Source organism: Protopterus annectens, chromosome 12.part0, assembly GCF_019279795.1.
Source record: "Protopterus annectens isolate FY-2018-M chromosome 12.part0, PAN1.0, whole genome shotgun sequence".
Lineage (NCBI taxonomy): Eukaryota > Metazoa > Chordata > Ceratodontiformes > Protopteridae > Protopterus > Protopterus annectens.
In genome coordinates, this window is record NC_056746.1 from 397,700,840 (window position 1) to 397,719,744 (window position 18,905).

An 18,905-nucleotide genomic window follows, 5' to 3' on the forward strand; every position below is an offset into this window, starting at 1 on the left:
ATTTGAGTTAATCAGTATGATTATTAAACACGATCATTTCATTATCTGTACCCTTATCAATGAAGTAGAAGGTATGCACAAACAAATTTTGGATGATTTCATTTTTGAACAATACAAGCACTTATACATGACTATATTAAATAGAACTGACACAAAATGCAACAATTTGTTCTTAAAGAAAATGAGGAAATTAGAAAAGGATATGAGACAGTATAAAAGAGTAAAAAGGCATACATTATTAAACACCCAATTTCTGTTTATACGGAACACATGATAGACCCAGTGCGCCCAATAGAACCCACACCCATGGCAGGAGCTATAGGAGGTGAGGTAGATACATTTGATAGACCTTTTTATAAACCTTACAACATTGACAATCAGGGTTTTCTGTTAGTGAGAAGGTCCAGGAGACTAGCCAGTCGATCCAGACATGTGCCAATGCTGGACCTCTTTCATCAGCATGTACCTTCATTATAACCTGAGACTATACACACCAAGAAGAAATGAGGGAAGAGGAGATAGCAAACATAGACAGAAGCAATGCTGTCACAAATGTAGATGGTTATAGTATCTATAATAACACCAACATCCCTCTTACTAAGGAACATTTTTTTCTGTTTCAAAATGTTCTCAGTTGGTATCCAATACAAAATCTCATATAGCTGATTTTCTTATTGACTTAACACTGTTTACAAGAAAATTAAACTTATCTGTTTACTTTAATGATAAAACACACTGTGAAGGTCACCATCAAAGTGAGGAAAAAAAGCCTTTCAAAAAACATAGTGTGTTTAATCCCCCTTCATCCTACATTCATTGTCTTCAAAAAGGCAGTCACTGAAGACATTTATCATATTCAGGAACATTACAAACAAAGGGTAATTAATTTGATGAAAACTGAAAAGCCATTGTTTGACAAATTGAGGAATGATAGGACCATACATATTATGAAACCCGACAAGGAGGGTGGCACTATCATTTACAATGCTTTGGATTATTCTAACAGTAAGTTAAATATTTTACATAATGCAGACACATATACTTCTGTGTCGAGGAACCAAACAAATATAGCATCCCATAGAATAGATTTATATTTCGAAGAATATTTATTGAATCATAGAACTGATCTTGAGACTTACAATTTCTTAAAAAATCCTTATCCTGTCATACCTACTATCTTCGGCATTCTGAAGATACACAAAGACATCATTAACCCCCCACCCACTTTTCGTCCTATTGTTTCAACTCAAGGTTCACAGTCATACCCTGTAGCAATCTTGGTTGACAGATTGTTGAAGCCCATATGTGGTTTGGTTCCCTACTTGCTTAAGGATTCGGGGAATTTCCTTGGGCATTTGAAAAATAATATACGGCACACAAATCTTATTTTCTTAATCATAGATTTGATTGATCTTTTTTACAGTTATTCCAAGATCAGAAGGGCTTCAACTCTTCCATGGCAGTTTATCCTGGCTTTCTTTTTTATCTAATGACAAAATCAATTTTACTATAGAATTCATTTAGTTAGTTTTGGAACACAACTACATATTTTTTGAAGGTGAATATTTTCAACAAATTTGAGGTGTTGCAATAGGGCCCGCATGTGCTGAAGTTTTTGCTTACTTGGTCCTGTTGGCAGGGGAACAACACTTCATGTTGACCCAGAGTTATTCCAGGAAAATTAAGTTACAGCTCAGATTCCTGGATGATATTTTTATTCTTTGGGATAGAACTGAAGAAAAAATATCAGCTTTTGTGGAATACTTGTATAATGCCACCAGTTTTTTTGAAATTCACCTTCACTTACGATTAAAAGAAAATCAGTTATCTCAATACATTAAAAACCCACACTACTACAGGTTTCAAATCAAATATTTCTAGAAAATCCATGTTTTGTAATTCATACTTATACTTTTCAAGTTGTCATCCACTTTCACACAAGAAGAATTTGGTCAAAGGACAAAGTATCAAAGTTGCTAGGATGACCTCACATTATGAAGATGTCAGGGGAGAACTTAACCTAAGGGATATGTTCTGGGATAGAAGATGCACCATTAACTTAATTAATCTGGTATTACACGAGGTCTTTAAACAGTGGAGGACAAAATACAAACCTCTGTTGGGTTCTGGTTTAGAACCTAAAGCTGTTCCATGTGAAAGTGAAATGTTTGAAAAAACACTTATCGTTCAATACAACAGATTTTCAAATGAATTTAAGAACACTGTAAAAAAGAACTGGAGTGTTTTCAAAATTTAACCAGGGATGATTGACCTTTTTTGGTACAGAACCCACTTCTAATTTTAAACAACTATTTGAAAGGAAAGATACTGCTCTTTCACATACATCTACTTTCTGGGGGGGGGGGGCACACCTTGTGATTGTTGCAAGCAGTGCCCCTACATCTTTTAAGAAAATAATTTTTCACTACAGAATATCTTAAAGTCTAACATAGTTCTGCAGGAGGGAAATTGTTTAACACATAGTGAGGTATACATTGCTATATGTTCATCTCGCACAGCTTTTAACATAGGGAAAACAGAACAATGTCTCAAAACATGTATTTATGAACCTCTTTACGATATTCAAAAGAAAAATACAAACAGCACACTCTTTAAACATTCAGTTACATGTTGGTCTTTCCAGAAATTTAATTTTGGAATTTTAGAACATATTAACAAAACCCCACAAGGGGGATTGGAATGTTTTGTTAGCCAAATGTGAACTTATTTGGCAACTTAGGCTCTATGCAACATATCCACCAGATTTGAATGACAGTACTTCTATATTGCCAGTTTTGCACATGAAATCTAAAAAAAATTTAAGGACTGATGAGTCCCATGTAAATTTTTTTAGATGTGGATATTGTTGATTTTATAATTAGGTCTGTGGACACATATTTATTTAACTAATTAGTTTTGCTTAAGTCATTAAACAAGCAACTAAAACAATTATCCTACAGAATGCATTTCTGATCGTATATATGGTGTATTATTTCTATTTGTTTTATTCTAATGAATGAATGGGGGACGAAATTGCTCAGTAAAGTAAGTTTTTTATTCTTTCAAACCTCCTTTTGCATTACATCATTTCTTGTTTTTTTTCTGTACTCCTGACTATATTGCTAAGCTTTTTCTTAATGTGGATCTGCAGTGTTGAACATCTGGCAGTCAGGAAGCAGCTGCCTGGTTCCATATTTGAGGGGCTACCTTTATTCAGAAATCAATTGCAAACTAAGATGACAGTAGCATGAAGGATCCCAACAACACTCATATTAAATTTATTTCTATTAGGTTTTTGTGACTTAAGCAGGTTAAATAAAGCTGAAGTTGTGGCCCTCAGCTTAGTAATACTCCTAGCAAAAATATATATTTCATGGAAATGGAAACAGCATGCAACCCTCACATTAGAAAATATGAGGGCGATACTTGCCAGTGTGAAGCATGTGGAGGTGGCATAACGTAAGTCAGCTCCAAACATGCTGGTACTTAGAAAGTGGGGTGTGTGCTAGCTACATAGTCAAATGATTAGAGTCCATGGTATTTGAAGGTCACTCCTATTCTGAAACGTACACGCTTTCCAGTTTTTTAAAGAAAGTTGTAGCTATACTGAACTAATATAATCATTTTTAGACCTTAGCCATGTTGGAAGGTTTTAATAATTGTTTTTGGTTGACTACTATGACTACTATATATCAAAAAGGGTCCATACTAATAAAAAGTATTGCACTATATCACACAGAAGGATACCTGGAATGTACTTTTATTAATAAATATACTGTTTTGTCTAACTGTACTATTGACATCTTCAGAATGAAAAGCATAACTTCAAACAACAGTTTAATACAGAATTAATCAGATCATGTGAAAATAACCCTGTAAATGCTGAAAAGCTCTAAGCTTATCAAAGCCTCAAGTACTTTACCTGACTAAAAACCAATATTGCAAAAGCTATATATTTCAAAAATCTGCAAACTTCTTATTTTGGTAGCCCTGGAAAATTCTGATCTACTACAAAATCGCTAAACACAAATAAAATGTTCACAAAATCCTTGGCTATGACCAGTCTAAGCCCTGGGATGATGCAGGATATTCCAGCTAATACAATACACATCCCCACACACAAATAACCAACCAATCTTTCAATTTACAGGACAACGGTAGTCATATTACCCATCTACATAAAATATTAAATTATGTTTCAGTCTACTATAAAACAGTCACTACTAACAACTCATCTTAAGTCAACAGACTATGAACTAGATTTACACAGCTATTACCTGCATACATATAATACTAACACAGCTACATCTTTTATTTCAAAACGTTTAGCCCATATTTACATTCTATCACTGTCTACAGGATTAATACTACATAGCTTTATCATGTTTTAACATTTTTTAACAATCAGCTTACCCCAAATTCCACAGTCAAGATATGCAAATGACCATAAAACAATTCCCAACTTATGTAGTACAGCAAACATTTTTGAAAAACGTAATTATTCTCGGTTACTGGAATATGTACAAAAATATGATCTGTTATATTGGAGACATATTTTAGACCAGAATATAATATCCAAATGGACTTCCAAGATGGCTGCACATTGAGTAACAGCTTAATTCTGTCTCTCCCAATGTGACAACAGAAACTTATCAAAGAAAACCACTGGACCAGGATTTCTGAGTAAATTACAGTAACTGGATGCTAGGAGAAAAGAAATACAGAGGACCTGAAAGAAAATCAGTTGTTGGGAGGGTGGCCTAATGGCTAAGGTGTTTGCCTTACAAACACAAGGTACAAGGTTTGAGTCTCACAATGGATAATTGACTAAGTTTAAAAAAAGGCTCTCAAGGGCAGTTAGCTTAGTACTAAACTATGAATTATGAACTAAAAGATGATTAAAAAAACACTGACAGTACAAAGTACTGTAGCTGTCCAGGAAAAAGAAGTGCAAGCTCCAGACATGACTTCCAGTAACCTTGAGGAAAGTAGAAAGCAATTGCACACAGACCTGACTAAAATAAATGAAACACTGATGGAGTATATCAACTCAAACAATAAAAGGCTGGAAAAAATGGAAGAAGCTTTAAACAGATACTCAAATGAGATGATAAAAACTGCAAATCTCAATATCTTGATTTACATCTAATTGATAAATGTCTGGTGCTTATCAGGCTACACGGTAAATACAGGAATAAATGCCTCCTATAAACAGACAGTATATACCATTTGAACAGATCAATAAACAGGGATTCTTAAGTGCAAAAAAGCAGTTTTTGACATTTTGGAGTTAATACCCTCTTACAAAAGAGACTTTACATACTACTAATAACACATCAACGTTCTCATAAGGGAAATGAATATCTTAATATACTAGTTAGTAAAGAATGTAAGACATAGATTTGATTATGCCATAACAGACTACTTGCCTTCTAATCTTTAACGTTAAACAAATAACTTCCCTTAATAAGCGATTCGGTGGGGGAGTAATAAAGGCAATAGCGTCAGCATTTAAAGTATTTAGTACTAAAACAGCGACATATTTAGTTATTCTACAGTTATATAACTTTACTTCAGGCGACATTCACACAACAGGTATATAAAGCATAGAAGCAGGCAGAATTTGACGATGCAAATAACTGCATTTGGACTCCCCAGAGGGTTATTTTTTGATCCAAGGGAAAAAGACTGCTAAGTTCCTTCTGTACAACCTATATAGGCCGTATTTACAAAAAAGTTCCCATATAACAGTAGAAAGGCTCAGTAACATCTCTACGAGACACTTGAAATAATATTCCAACAGGCTCAGTAACATCTCTACGAGACACTTGAAATAATATTCCAACAGGCTCAGTAACATCTCTACGAGACACTTGAAATAATATTCCAACAGGCTCAGTAACATCTCTACGAGACACTTGAAATAATATTCCAACAGGCTCAGTAACATCTCTACCAGAGACACTTGAAATAATATTCCAACAGGCTCAGTAACATCTCTACGAGACACTTGAAATAATATTCCAACAGGCTCAGTAACATCTCTACGAGACACTTGAAATAATATTCCAACAGGCTCAGTAACATCTCTACGAGACACTTGAAATAATATTCCAACAGGCTCAGTAACATCTCTACGAGACACTTGAAATAATATTCCAACAGGCTCAGTAACATCTCTACGAGACACTTGAAATAATATTCCAACAAAATACAACTATCTTAAAAAAGTTCCCATATAACAGTAGAAAGGCTCAGTAACATCTCTACCAGAGACACTTGAAATAATATTCCAACAGGCTCAGTAACATCTCTACCAGAGACACTTGAAATAATATTCCAACAGGCTCAGTAACATCTCTACGAGACACTTGAAATAATATTCCAACAGGCTCAGTAACATCTCTACCAGAGACACTTGAAATAATATTCCAACAGGCTCAGTAACATCTCTACGAGACACTTGAAATAATATTCCAACAGGCTCAGTAACATCTCTACCAGAGACACTTGAAATAATATTCCAACAGGCTCAGTAACATCTCTACCAGAGACACTTGAAATAATATTCCAACAAAATACAACTATCTTAAAAAAGTTCCCATATAACAGTAGAAAGGCTCAGTAACATCTCTACCAGAGACACTTGAAATAATATTCCAACAAGCTCAGTAACATCTCTACGAGACACTTGAAATAATATTCCAACAGGCTCAGTAACATCTCTACCAGAGACACTTGAAATAATATTCCAACAAAATACAACTATCTTAAAAAAGTTCCCATATAACAGTAGAAAGGCTCAGTAACATCTCTACCAGAGACACTTGAAATAATATTCCAACAAGCTCAGTAACATCTCTACGAGACACTTGAAATAATATTCCAACAGGCTCAGTAACATCTCTACCAGAGACACTTGAAATAATATTCCAACAAAATACAACTATCTTAAAAGTTCCCATATAACAGTAGAAAGGCTCAGTAACATCTCTACCAGAGACACTTGAAATAATATTCCAACAGGCTCAGTAACATCTCTACGAGACACTTGAAATAATATTCCAACAGGCTCAGTAACATCTCTACCAGAGACACTTGAAATAATATTCCAACAAAATACAACTATCTTAAAAAAGTTCCCATATAACAGTAGAAAGGCTCAGTAACATCTCTACCAGAGACACTTGAAATAATATTCCAACAGGCTCAGTAACATCTCTACGAGACACTTGAAATAATATTCCAACAGGCTCAGTAACATCTCTACCAGAGACACTTGAAATAATATTCCAACAGGCTCAGTAACATCTCTACCAGAGACACTTGAAATAATATTCCAACAGGCTCAGTAACATCTCTACGAGACACTTGAAATAATATTCCAACAGGCTCAGTAACATCTCTACCAGAGACACTTGAAATAATATTCCAACAGGCTCAGTAACATCTCTCTGAGACACTTGAAATAATATTCCAACAGGCTCAGTAACATCTCTACCAGAGACACTTGAAATAATATTCCAACAGGCTCAGTAACATCTCTACGAGACACTTGAAATAATATTCCAACAGGCTCAGTAACATCTCTACCAGAGACACTTGAAATAATATTCCAACAGGCTCAGTAACATCTCTACCAGAGACACTTGAAATAATATTCCAACAAAATACAACTATCTTAAAAAAGTTCCCATATAACAGTAGAAAGGCTCAGTAACATCTCTACCAGAGACACTTGAAATAATATTCCAACAGGCTCAGTAACATCTCTACGAGACACTTGAAATAATATTCCAACAGGCTCAGTAACATCTCTACCAGAGACACTTGAAATAATATTCCAACAAAATACAACTATCTTAAAAAAGTTCCCATATAACAGTAGAAAGGCTCAGTAACATCTCTACCAGAGACACTTGAAATAATATTCCAACAGGCTCAGTAACATCTCTACGAGACACTTGAAATAATATTCCAACAGGCTCAGTAACATCTCTACCAGAGACACTTGAAATAATATTCCAACAAAATACAACTATCTTAAAAAAGTTCCCATATAACAGTAGAAAGGCTCAGTAACATCTCTACCAGAGACACTTGAAATAATATTCCAACAGGCTCAGTAACATCTCTACCAGAGACACTTGAAATAATATTCCAACAGGCTCAGTAACATCTCTACGAGACACTTGAAATAATATTCCAACAGGCTCAGTAACATCTCTGCCAGAGACACTTGAAATAATATTCCAACAAAATACAACTATCTTAAAAAAGTTCCCATATAACAGTAGAAAGGCTCAGTAACATCTCTACCAGAGACACTTGAAATAATATTCCAACAAAATACAACTATCTTAAAAAAGTTCCCATATAACAGTAGAAAGGCTCAGTAACATCTCTACCAGAGACACTTGAAATAATATTCCAACAAAATACAACTATCTTTAACAAAATATAAATAAATATGTGCATTTGAGATACCAACAATCTAAAACACTGGGATGAACTTTTCAATCCTTAGGTATTTGTGATTTTAACTTTATTACATGGGAGTGGAATATCCCTTCAAGCATCTTTAGATTTCTTTTAGTTACAAGCTTCTTGTCTTCTCAAGTCACTTCCTCTTCCTGTTCAGTGCTAGACCTCTAGCAAGCATAAATTCTTTTCAGATGTAAAACCATTACACACAAACTAGTTAACCCATGCCAGCCTTTCTAGCATTCATGAGAAAAAATGTTTAAAATACAGATTTCAGTAGCTGATTTTTGTAACTCATAAAACTAGCATTCCTCCAGAATAGCGACAGTTTTAAGCTGGAAATGTTTCTAGCCTCTAATAGTCTAGCAATTATTAGTAATCTACAAATAACACCTTGATAGAGACATTTATTCCCCACTAATCTGGAACATGAAAGTGGTATTTGTTTATCTGATCATTTTATTTTTCTACATGCCACAGTCCAATAAACCCATTTAAATGAAAGGGATCAGACTCGCAATATTTATAGCTTAACCTTAGGTTTTGTAACCTCAGTATTAATTATATTAGTTTAGGGATGCAGAGAGTAAATGTAAAACATGGGAGGCTTGCTCCAACATTAACAAAAAACTCTTATCACAACATGGCTCATTATACAGCAAGGCAATATAGTTATGATAATATGTTTTGGACTTTGCCTCATATACACATTTACTACGGCACTCAGCTAATAGCAGAAGGAAGAAAGAAAGGTAAATTACATAATCTTGAACTAGGCAAAATTATTTCTATTCAAAACCTCTTTCTACCAACAGGGTAGAATACACAGTACTGGTTTTAGTAAGAAATCATCTAACCCAAAAAAAACACCATTTCTGTTATGGAAATGTATTTCCTCTTGATATTACGGATCAGCATAACCTGCAGAAATTGCATTATATCTGGATACTCTAACTAACTGAATTTCAAATACCCACTTATTACTACTTACTACTAATTACTTATTACCACCAGGCTACAATGCCTAGACAATGAACTCTGACTTGTATATGAAATCACACAACTAACAGCTTGCATACAGTTCATTTGTTTTTCTAATGTTGATAAATTTTACCATTCTCTCTTGTTTCTGGAGATCATCGCATTTATCTCAGTTTTGGCTGCATTGTTACTTTTTAAGAGCTATCCTAAGTTATTTTAAAATATTTTAAGATTTATTTTTCAATACAAATGTAACGCATTTAACACAGTGTAGAGCTGACATTATTTGCTTAGAAAAGCCATCTTATGATTTTCACCTCCCTCCCTCCTCTCTTTTTCAGTCTATTCAAAATTTATCAAAACGATTAAATAACTTCAGGATGGCCATTGTGTTACCATTTCTTAAGTGTGAAACATGCTATTTGTGAAGTACAATTCTGTTGAGTTTATGTTTCACTTCAGCCATGCAGAATGCCATATTAGTGTTTATGTCTAACAAAACATATGCTGACCTATTTTTATATGAAAAGGGTTAATAAAATAGAAACTCTTATGTGTATCCCACACTCACCTAGGAGGACAAATAGTAGACTCAGATGACTGGTACGGAGGACTTTCTTAATATTAATAACAAAGGGATCATCAGATCTATTCAAGGAATCGAGATCTACGCTGAATGAGGTACTGGCGACCACATCCATACTGTAGGCTCCAAAAATCCTGGAAAACAGAAATAAAAATAGTGAACCAGACTGCAATATAAGTCCTATTTTCCCCATCAGATCTGTTAGCCATCACAACTCTAAAGACAGATGTGCCACCCTACTGACTATGGGAGGCTATGAAGCCTGTTGTGCCTCTATGACTACATGGGTACTTATCAGAGCTGCCAAAATGGGCAGACTAGATAGACACACTGTTAACTTCTGTCATTGTATTATGTAATATGATGTAATGTAACTGCTCCTAACACAGCTACCTGCCTTCAATAATAGCAGTTGCACATCCTCTCAACTTCTACAAAAGGCACTGCATCCCACTACTGATTCTAGGATGAAAACACTACTCAGTCTGATGCTACCTTAGCCTAAATCTGGTCCTTTTAATATGCCATACTTATACCTCATTTTTCCTGCCTTATCCTTTCTCTTGAACTTCATATACGTCTTCCCTTTTATTGATCTGTGACCCAGATTATCTCCATTTCTATTTACAGGTCTAAGCATTTGACAGCTTATTGCAGTTTTCCTAGTTTCTGACCACTTTTACCTCTCTCTTAACTTTCTCAACCCGGCTACTAAAATTCTTTACAAAATACTTCTGGAACTGCAGGCTGTAATCCAAATGGACTTCACTTGTGCCCTAAGCAGTGCACCCAAATACCCTGTTCCTGTTTGTAAGCTATATTGCACTAAATTTACTCTTGCTGAGATGATTACACCCATGTCTTTCCTTCACCACCTGTATGTCTTTTTCATCTAAACTTCCAGGAAAAACTCACTTCTCGAATCCTCCTTGAACCAGTGCATATTCTTATATTTCTTAGCAATGAACTCCAGCTACCTCTGCTCCCTGGACATTTCTTTTGCATGCCCCAGCCATTCTGCCATATTCAGAATGACTAGACGCCTTCATATCATATAAAAACAGATTCTTGTGCTACCCAGACAATATGTGGAGTCAGGTGTAGCATCTGAAACACAGCAGGGCCCAGTACTGATCTCTGAAGAACATAGCAGAGTAGCATCTTGCAAACACACCTATGTAATGATCACCATCATCAGAGTCTACAACATGGGGGCTCCTCTTATAATACTCCTTTACTTATATATACCATTTCCACAGTCACACAACTGTGATTACAGTACAATGCCCCCAAAATTGTAATATAATAAAAAATATTAGGGTCTATATTAGATCACCGAACGCTTAAAGCGCTGTGATTAATCAACCCTATGTAAGTGAAAGCTTACAATGTCGAGGTGTCAGAACAGCGATTTTTTTCCAATGGAAAAAAAATCGCTGTTCCAACAAAAAAAAATAAATAAATAAAAACAACTTCAAACATTACATTAAGTGGGGGGCTTCACCCCCCCCCCACAACCCCTACTTAAATATACCAACTCCAAGACTGTACTACAGTGCCGAAAATGGCAAAGTACCAAAGTGGCCAAGCAAATTCTTTCCCAGGGTAAGAATTTGTTTAACAGCCGCTTTGATATTTTGCGTTTTCAGCCTTCTATGTTCGACAAAGACGCATTCGAAAGAATGCATCTTCGGTCTTTAAAGTATTCCCAAATATTATATTTAACTGCTACAAAGGTTAAATAAAGGCAAAACTGACAAAAAAGCAGCAGTCTACTGCCAGGTCGAATAAGTGCATAGTTAATCAACTGTTGTGTAACCACTGCCATGTTTATATTTTGTCATTTTGACTGCTGAAGTCACATCCCTCTCCAACAACACTATGATGTAATGTCTGTCTAAGGTACCTCTCTCCTGCCTCATTAATGAACTTCATAGGAGAACAGTCATATACTTCACTATTCATACCACAGCCAGGAGGTTCTTCTCAAAGTGTATGAATTCAGCTTCTGTCTGACCTCTTTCCACCCTCAAAAAATACATTCAAGAGGTTCTTATCCCTTTGAACTTTTTTTTTTTTCAATAATAATTCTTTATTAGTTTTCACTTGTTCATACAAACATTTAACAGGGAAATACAGAGGTAATTTCTGAACAGTTCTTCTATCAACATTGTAACAAGATATATACATTATTAACATGAATGCTTTCACAATTAAAATAACGTATATAAATAATTCTTCTGTGCAAAGATAATATCTTAAAATAATATAGTTCTTACAAAGGTTATGTTTTATACTATAAATAACAATGGAGTTTCCTGATTTCGGCGCATTAAGCTAATATAATGTAGAAAATTTGTTCCCAAATCTATAGATTATTTGGATGTTTACTTTGGCTATTGATAGCATATTTGTGGGCTAATATGTGTTTTATGGCTAAGATCTTAAAATTTTCCCAAGAAGTTTGAATTGGGTTCAGCCAATTTGTAGCTATATAGAGCTTCATTAATAGGAAAATATTCATAAGTATAATCATCTGGGATCTAGTTATATTATTTGGAGGAATGTGTAATATCATAAATTCCCAAGACAACATTGAATTTTGATACCCCATCTTTTGTAGTTGTAGCTTTAGGGAATTCCAAAGTTTATATATACATTTGCAGCTCCAAAACATATGTAAGAGGTCAGCAGTTTCATCTTTACAATATGGGCAATTTGGAGAATTCTTGGAGTTGAATTTATATAAGCTAAGGCGTGTGTAGTAGGCATTATTGAATATCATCCCTTTGAACTTGTAATGTCATCATATCCCAGCCGACTGAGGACACACTAAAATCCTGCATAACCAGAACCCTCTTCACCCCTACTGCAGGTATTAATACCCTTTTACCAGACCATCTCAGTATTCACCTATTTATCTCCAGGGACAGCCCCTTGGGCAGTGTCATACTATACTTACAATACTGTGTTGAAAGTGCTGTTTCTACTTTCTTTGTTTCCAAGTACCTTCACTGTAAGTCCAAGCTTGCCATTAGCATAGCCCTTCTATCACATAACTGTTTCTTTTTAAGATTGGTAAGCGTTCCCCTACTCTTTTTTTGAAGGATGCATATTACTAAGACAACTAGGTACTGACAACAGACCAGTACATTCTGTGTATTATTTGCCTGGATTGAAACACAACAGTGACATAATTCTGTCTCTGCCAAGCCTTCAGTAAAGGTATGATAAAAGAAAAAAATATCAAGACAGGTACTGACCCTATACAAGAGGCCCAAGGTCTACTTGACATGTAAAAATTAGACTCTCTTTATAGGTCTTTGCATCTGGCCACCTAGTGATGCATCCTTAGTGGCAACTTCAGCAGTCACCAGTTAGTATTTATGGCAGTGTCTCAAGGATCACTGTTTCTCAAATACCTTCACTGGCAAACAGACTTGACACAGCTCAAAAGGCAGGTAGTCAGCTGCATTGGCTGTTCTTTTTATTTATTTATAATATCATTGAAAAAGGAACATATTCGACAACATCACACAAATTACAAAACATATACATACACAACTATATACATTTATACAGTGCCCAAGAACAAAAGTGATACAAATCATATCGGTACAATCACATTCAATTCAATATATGGTCAAAAAACATCCTCCAAAACTCCTTAAGATATGGAGTCTGTTTGTGGTTGTGAAAAATATATCTATGTGCCTTTAGGTGGTTGGTTGCAAGAGTCTTAAGCCCTTTCCAGGAAAGTAAGTTATTGTTTTTCCAATTAAGAGTGATGTAATACTTTATTAACATGAAGATGGATATTAATATCCTAAGTTGCAACTTCGTCAGTCCTGGGGGAGGGATATGTAAGAGGGTAAATTTCCAAGAAAGAGTTGATTTTTCATAGCCCATTTTCTCAAGCTGGACTCTTAATGCGCACCATAGCTTATATGTAGGGCATCTCCTGTCTGATTTTGGCAGAATTGACATTGAGGAGAAGAGTTATGGTATATTTTGTTGATTATAATCAAGGTGAGATAAGTATTATTCAATAACATAAGCTGGGTGTACTTAAGTTTTTTAAAAGGGATGAGATTGGGGTCATTTTTGATGGCATTCAATATCTGGTCTTGAGTGATATGGGGATCCTGTTTTATCCAGTAGCTAGAATATATATATGGGCTCCTTTTGTGTTTTGATGGACATAATAAATTTATAGGAGCTTGAAATCATTTTCTTTTTTAGTAGAAGTAAGTTCCATAGAACCTTACATGTGGAAATGTCTATCAGATACACTGATAGGGTTAAATAATTTCTGAGATACTTCCCTAATTTGTCTTAATATGGTCAAATATTTTTTAGTGAGGTTCATCTTAACGCTTGCCTCTGAAATAGGGACGTGCATGTACGGGTACAAGTCTAAGATAATTTTATCCTTCAGGAGTGGGAATTGATTCAACTTTAACATAGTCCCATTTAATCTTAAGTTAGGATTAAGGTGGAGGGGTTGTAAGGTGTTGAAGGCAGGGGTTAATTTTAAGGTATGTACAAGTTTTTGTAAAGTTATTATCCTGTGTTTTATACTGTTATGTATTTTGAATTTGCTCAGGTTATCTGCATTTAAGAAGGGAAGAGCTAGAGGGTTGAAGCTAAGCGATTTGATATAGTTATTATACAATTTGACCCAAATGGGATACCAGTTAGTGGAGTTTTTAGTGAATGTAGCTATATTAATTATTCTACTACAGTTAATGATTTCATTTCATAATACAGTTTGAAGTCTGGCAGTCCTAAGCCGCCTAATTCTCTTGGGTCTGAAGGTTTAACATAACTAATCCTCACAGATTTAGGGGACCACAAGAAATTCGACAAAGATGAATAAACAGTTTTGAAAAAGCTATTTTGCAGGATAATATTGGTTGCATTAAAATAAAGAGAAGTCTAAGTAGTATATTCATTTTGATGATCGCTACCCTAGCGAGAAAGTGTAATTTAAGATTAGACCATCTTTTCAGGTCATTTTGTATGTTTGACCAAACACTAGTGATATTGCCCTGGTAGTATGCTTTGGGGTCTGGGCAAAATGAAATTCCTAAGTATATGATGTGTTGTTTAATCGCAATATTTTTAGGGGTTAGAGCGTTGGGGTACTGAGTGTAGATATTAATTGAAAAGATTACAGATTTGTCCCGGTTTAGCATGTAATTTGAAAATTTAGAGAAGGTGTCTATGGAGGTCATAACTTTTTGAAAGTCAGAATTAGGAAGTGAAAAATAAATGTTTAAGTCATTAGCATATGCAGATAGAGGTATTGTAAAGGATAGGAATATGGTGATATGTTCTCTGTTTAATTAATAAGAATAAAGGTTCAATGAATAGATTAAATAACAGGGGAGAGAGGAGGCACCCTTGTCTTGCACCATTTTTAATATTTATCCTGGATGACATGTGTTTATCTGGAGAATGGTATAAGCATTTGAGTAAAGCGTTTTAATAATTTTAACATAAAAGTTAGGTATATTGAACAGTGGAAGAATCTCAAACAAAACATCTATGCTAATTCGGTAAAAAGCCTTCGATGCGTCAATAGCTAAGGTATATATAGGGGTTTGTGCCAGGGAGGAGAGTGATATCATAGCATCTAGAGTAAATGTATGGTCCGCAGTTTGCCTATGTAAAATAAATCCTGACTGCTCAGGTGATATAATACTACTGATGACCTTTTTAAGTCTATTAGCTAGAATTGTGGCTAGGATCGTCATGTCTAAGTTGACAATAGAGATAGGCCTGTATTTCGATGATCTTTGGTATCGGAATCAGGTTTTAAAATAAAAATAGTTCTAGATGCATTTAAATGAATGTCCTTTATCCCAAATTGTATAATGTTATTAGAAAGCTGAAGAAGAATGATGGAATTTTTTTTATTAAAATGTTTATAAAATTCGGACGTAAATCCGTCTGGACCAGGGGATTTATTCGGTTTGAGGCTACTGATGGCAAGGGTGATTTCTTGTTTTGTGATTTTCCTAGCTAGAATGTTTTGTTGCTCTTCAGTAAGTTTGGGGAAGGTTAAGTTGTTTAAGAATAGTTGTAACTCCTTTTTGTCAATAGGGTCTTCCGGAGGGCTATACAACTTTGAATAAATTGATTCAAACAGGGTAATGATATTCTGTGTATTTTGATACAGTTTCCCTTGATGAGAAATTTCAGGAATGAAGGGAGAGGGTTTGCTCTGATTCAATATCCTAGCTAGGAATTTAGAAGGAAAAAGGGCCCATTCCGAATATTTGGCTAAAGTTTTTATTTCATGGAAGGAAAGACATTCAGTGAGCAAGGTTAACAGATTCTCTTGCAGCTGAATTATTTCTTTCTCAGCTTCAGGTGAATAGTTAATTTGTATTTCATTTTCCAGTTTACCTATTCTGTCTTTTATGAGTACTTCATTTTTAATGTTAAGTTTCCTATAGTATGAGGCCTTGTTGATAAGGAATCCTCTAATCATAGTCTTTGTGGCAGCACAGGCGATATCCAAGGGAGAAGAAGGGGAATTAAGTGAACAAATAAATTGATCTAAATAGGATTCAATTTCTGTAAGTATGTCGTTCTTTAGGAGATTTGAGTTAAACTGCCACCAAATAGCTTTGCTGCGTGAAGGTATTTAAGACGACCAATGAATGTTCAGTGATATTTTTGAGTGGTCCAATAGAAATCTAGGTTCAGTGTTATGGGTGATGTTGAAGTTCATGAATACAGAAAATATAAGAAAAAAGTCCAATCTGGACCAGCTTTTATGGCAGTTTGAAAATAATGTGAATTTGTTATTTTTGAGGGTGCAACTTCTATATATATGTAAGGGTCAAACAGATTGTAATCTTCCTTTAATTCCAAAATAGTTAAGGTGGCATGTTTATTATAATTAGCTTTAACATTAGTCCTATCCGTCTCTGGGTCCTGGATAGAGTTCCAATCTCCACCCACTATATAATAATGATTAGGGAAGCTAGCAAGGATTTTATAGAGCTGCATAAGGAAATTCTGTTGATTGGAGCATGGTGCATAAATGTTTATGAATAAAATAGGATTATCTAGATGTGTACTACGTGTGGGGATGTAGCACCATCTTCCATCCTTATCAGAGTCCTGTTTAATAATGTCTTGTTGAAATGTATTTTTAATATTAATAGCAACCCCCACACTATTAGTTTTTGCCCCTGATGCTATAATGGTTTTAATCCATCTTTTCCCCAGACCCTCTTCCACTGCTCCTCAGATAGATGAGTTTCTTGGATGAAAATTACACTAGATGATGCTGTAAACATCAGGTGCATGAAGAGTTTTCTTGTCTTATGTACCTGTAACTCTTTAATATTCCATGACTAAATACTCTGCATTATTTATTTTTAACCATTATTAAGTTATCATATTTGGAGATTGGAGGAGTGATTGTAAGTAAGTGATTGTACACTAAACATAAAAGCTTGGACAAAGATTAGGAACCCTTCCTGCTCTAGATCTGTGCCTAACCACACTCACCCGAGCCCGGAAGAGATTGGGATATTGAGTATTGAAGCTTCTAAAGAAAACATTATGTAAACAACTTGCACATAAACAAACTACGCAGCTAAGAAATCCCAAAAAGAACAGACAATATCTACAGAATCTAAAATGCATAACAATCATAAACATAACAGACAGTCGAACTCCTAGCTCTGCTAACTTCTTGTTTTAAGCTGAGAGAACAATACAATAATTCCATACAGGGAGATTCTTACATGAGCTTTGTTTTTGTTTTCCTTCTGGAGAAAATAAGCTTCCATATCAGTGTTTTTAACTACATAGATATATGCTTATCATAACATTTACATCCAAAAATATGCATCGAGATCAAAGGAACAGACAAGGATGACACAAACTTAGCATGAGAAAGGCTAACATGATTTGAACTATGTACAGAAATTTGCAGTCTTAACTCCTGTATAATAAAAAGTGAAGACATACATGGAATTTGAGTGCTTCTAACCTCTAACAGTGACACTCTAATATGAAACCATTATACAAATTAATTCCTTAAAATTTGCCATCAGATCTTATCAAACTGAAGAGGAAATTTTATATTGCGTACAACAAATTCCCCGTCATCAGTGAACATATACTATAACTGCATAACACTATTCCTTTGGTCTTACAAAAATACAGGAGTTTTATCTTAGACTACAGAACTACAATGAAGGTAGGTATATAGTGATACTAAACCGTTGCTACATCTAAAGGTATTTTTGCTGTTTTACCTAGATGTACCACAAGTGATGGCTACTGACGAGCCGGCATACTGTAAGTGGAACAACAGACATATTACACTTGAAACTGGTCCAATGTATGGAGGAAACACTGTGCTAAGTTAGTGGTGAATCCCCACTGGCCAATACAATAAACTAGACAGTGTAGGAACTAGCTCATGTAGTAATTACATTCAATGGGGTTATATCACTAAGGTCAACATATAGTAGGAAATCAGCAATTATTATTGCATCTATACATCATGACTAACACTCGACATAAGCTTATAGGGATGCAGTAATGTATGAATATACTAGATCTTTACAACATAGGAAGCATACAGTTCCATATAACGCTCGGCCTTCCTAAATGATTTAAGAATCTCTCTAACCGTGCATTAGATATCTTGCCAAACACAAGTCTGTATCCCTCTTAGATACTGCACCCCAGGTTAATCGGCAAACAAGACAAATAGATCCAGGCATTTGCTGCTCCTTAACGGGTAAACACACAGTTCTTACTAATTTATCCCCATGAGATATATATACAGTTATGAGTCATAGAACCTGGAACAAGTGTT

At 35.0% G+C, this 18,905-nt stretch overlaps 1 protein-coding gene across 1 annotated transcript in view; it reads right to left on the reverse strand.

The window, feature by feature from the left end:
• LOC122816597 (cytochrome P450 3A30-like) overlaps nt 1-18,905 on the reverse strand; it is a 451,471-nt gene that overhangs the window by 244,314 nt on the left and 188,252 nt on the right. Inside the window, exon 7 of the mRNA XM_044089497.1 lies at nt 10,037-10,185. Coding sequence (XP_043945432.1) covers nt 10,037-10,185 — 149 coding nt within the window. The remainder of the gene's footprint in view (nt 1-10,036; nt 10,186-18,905) is intronic.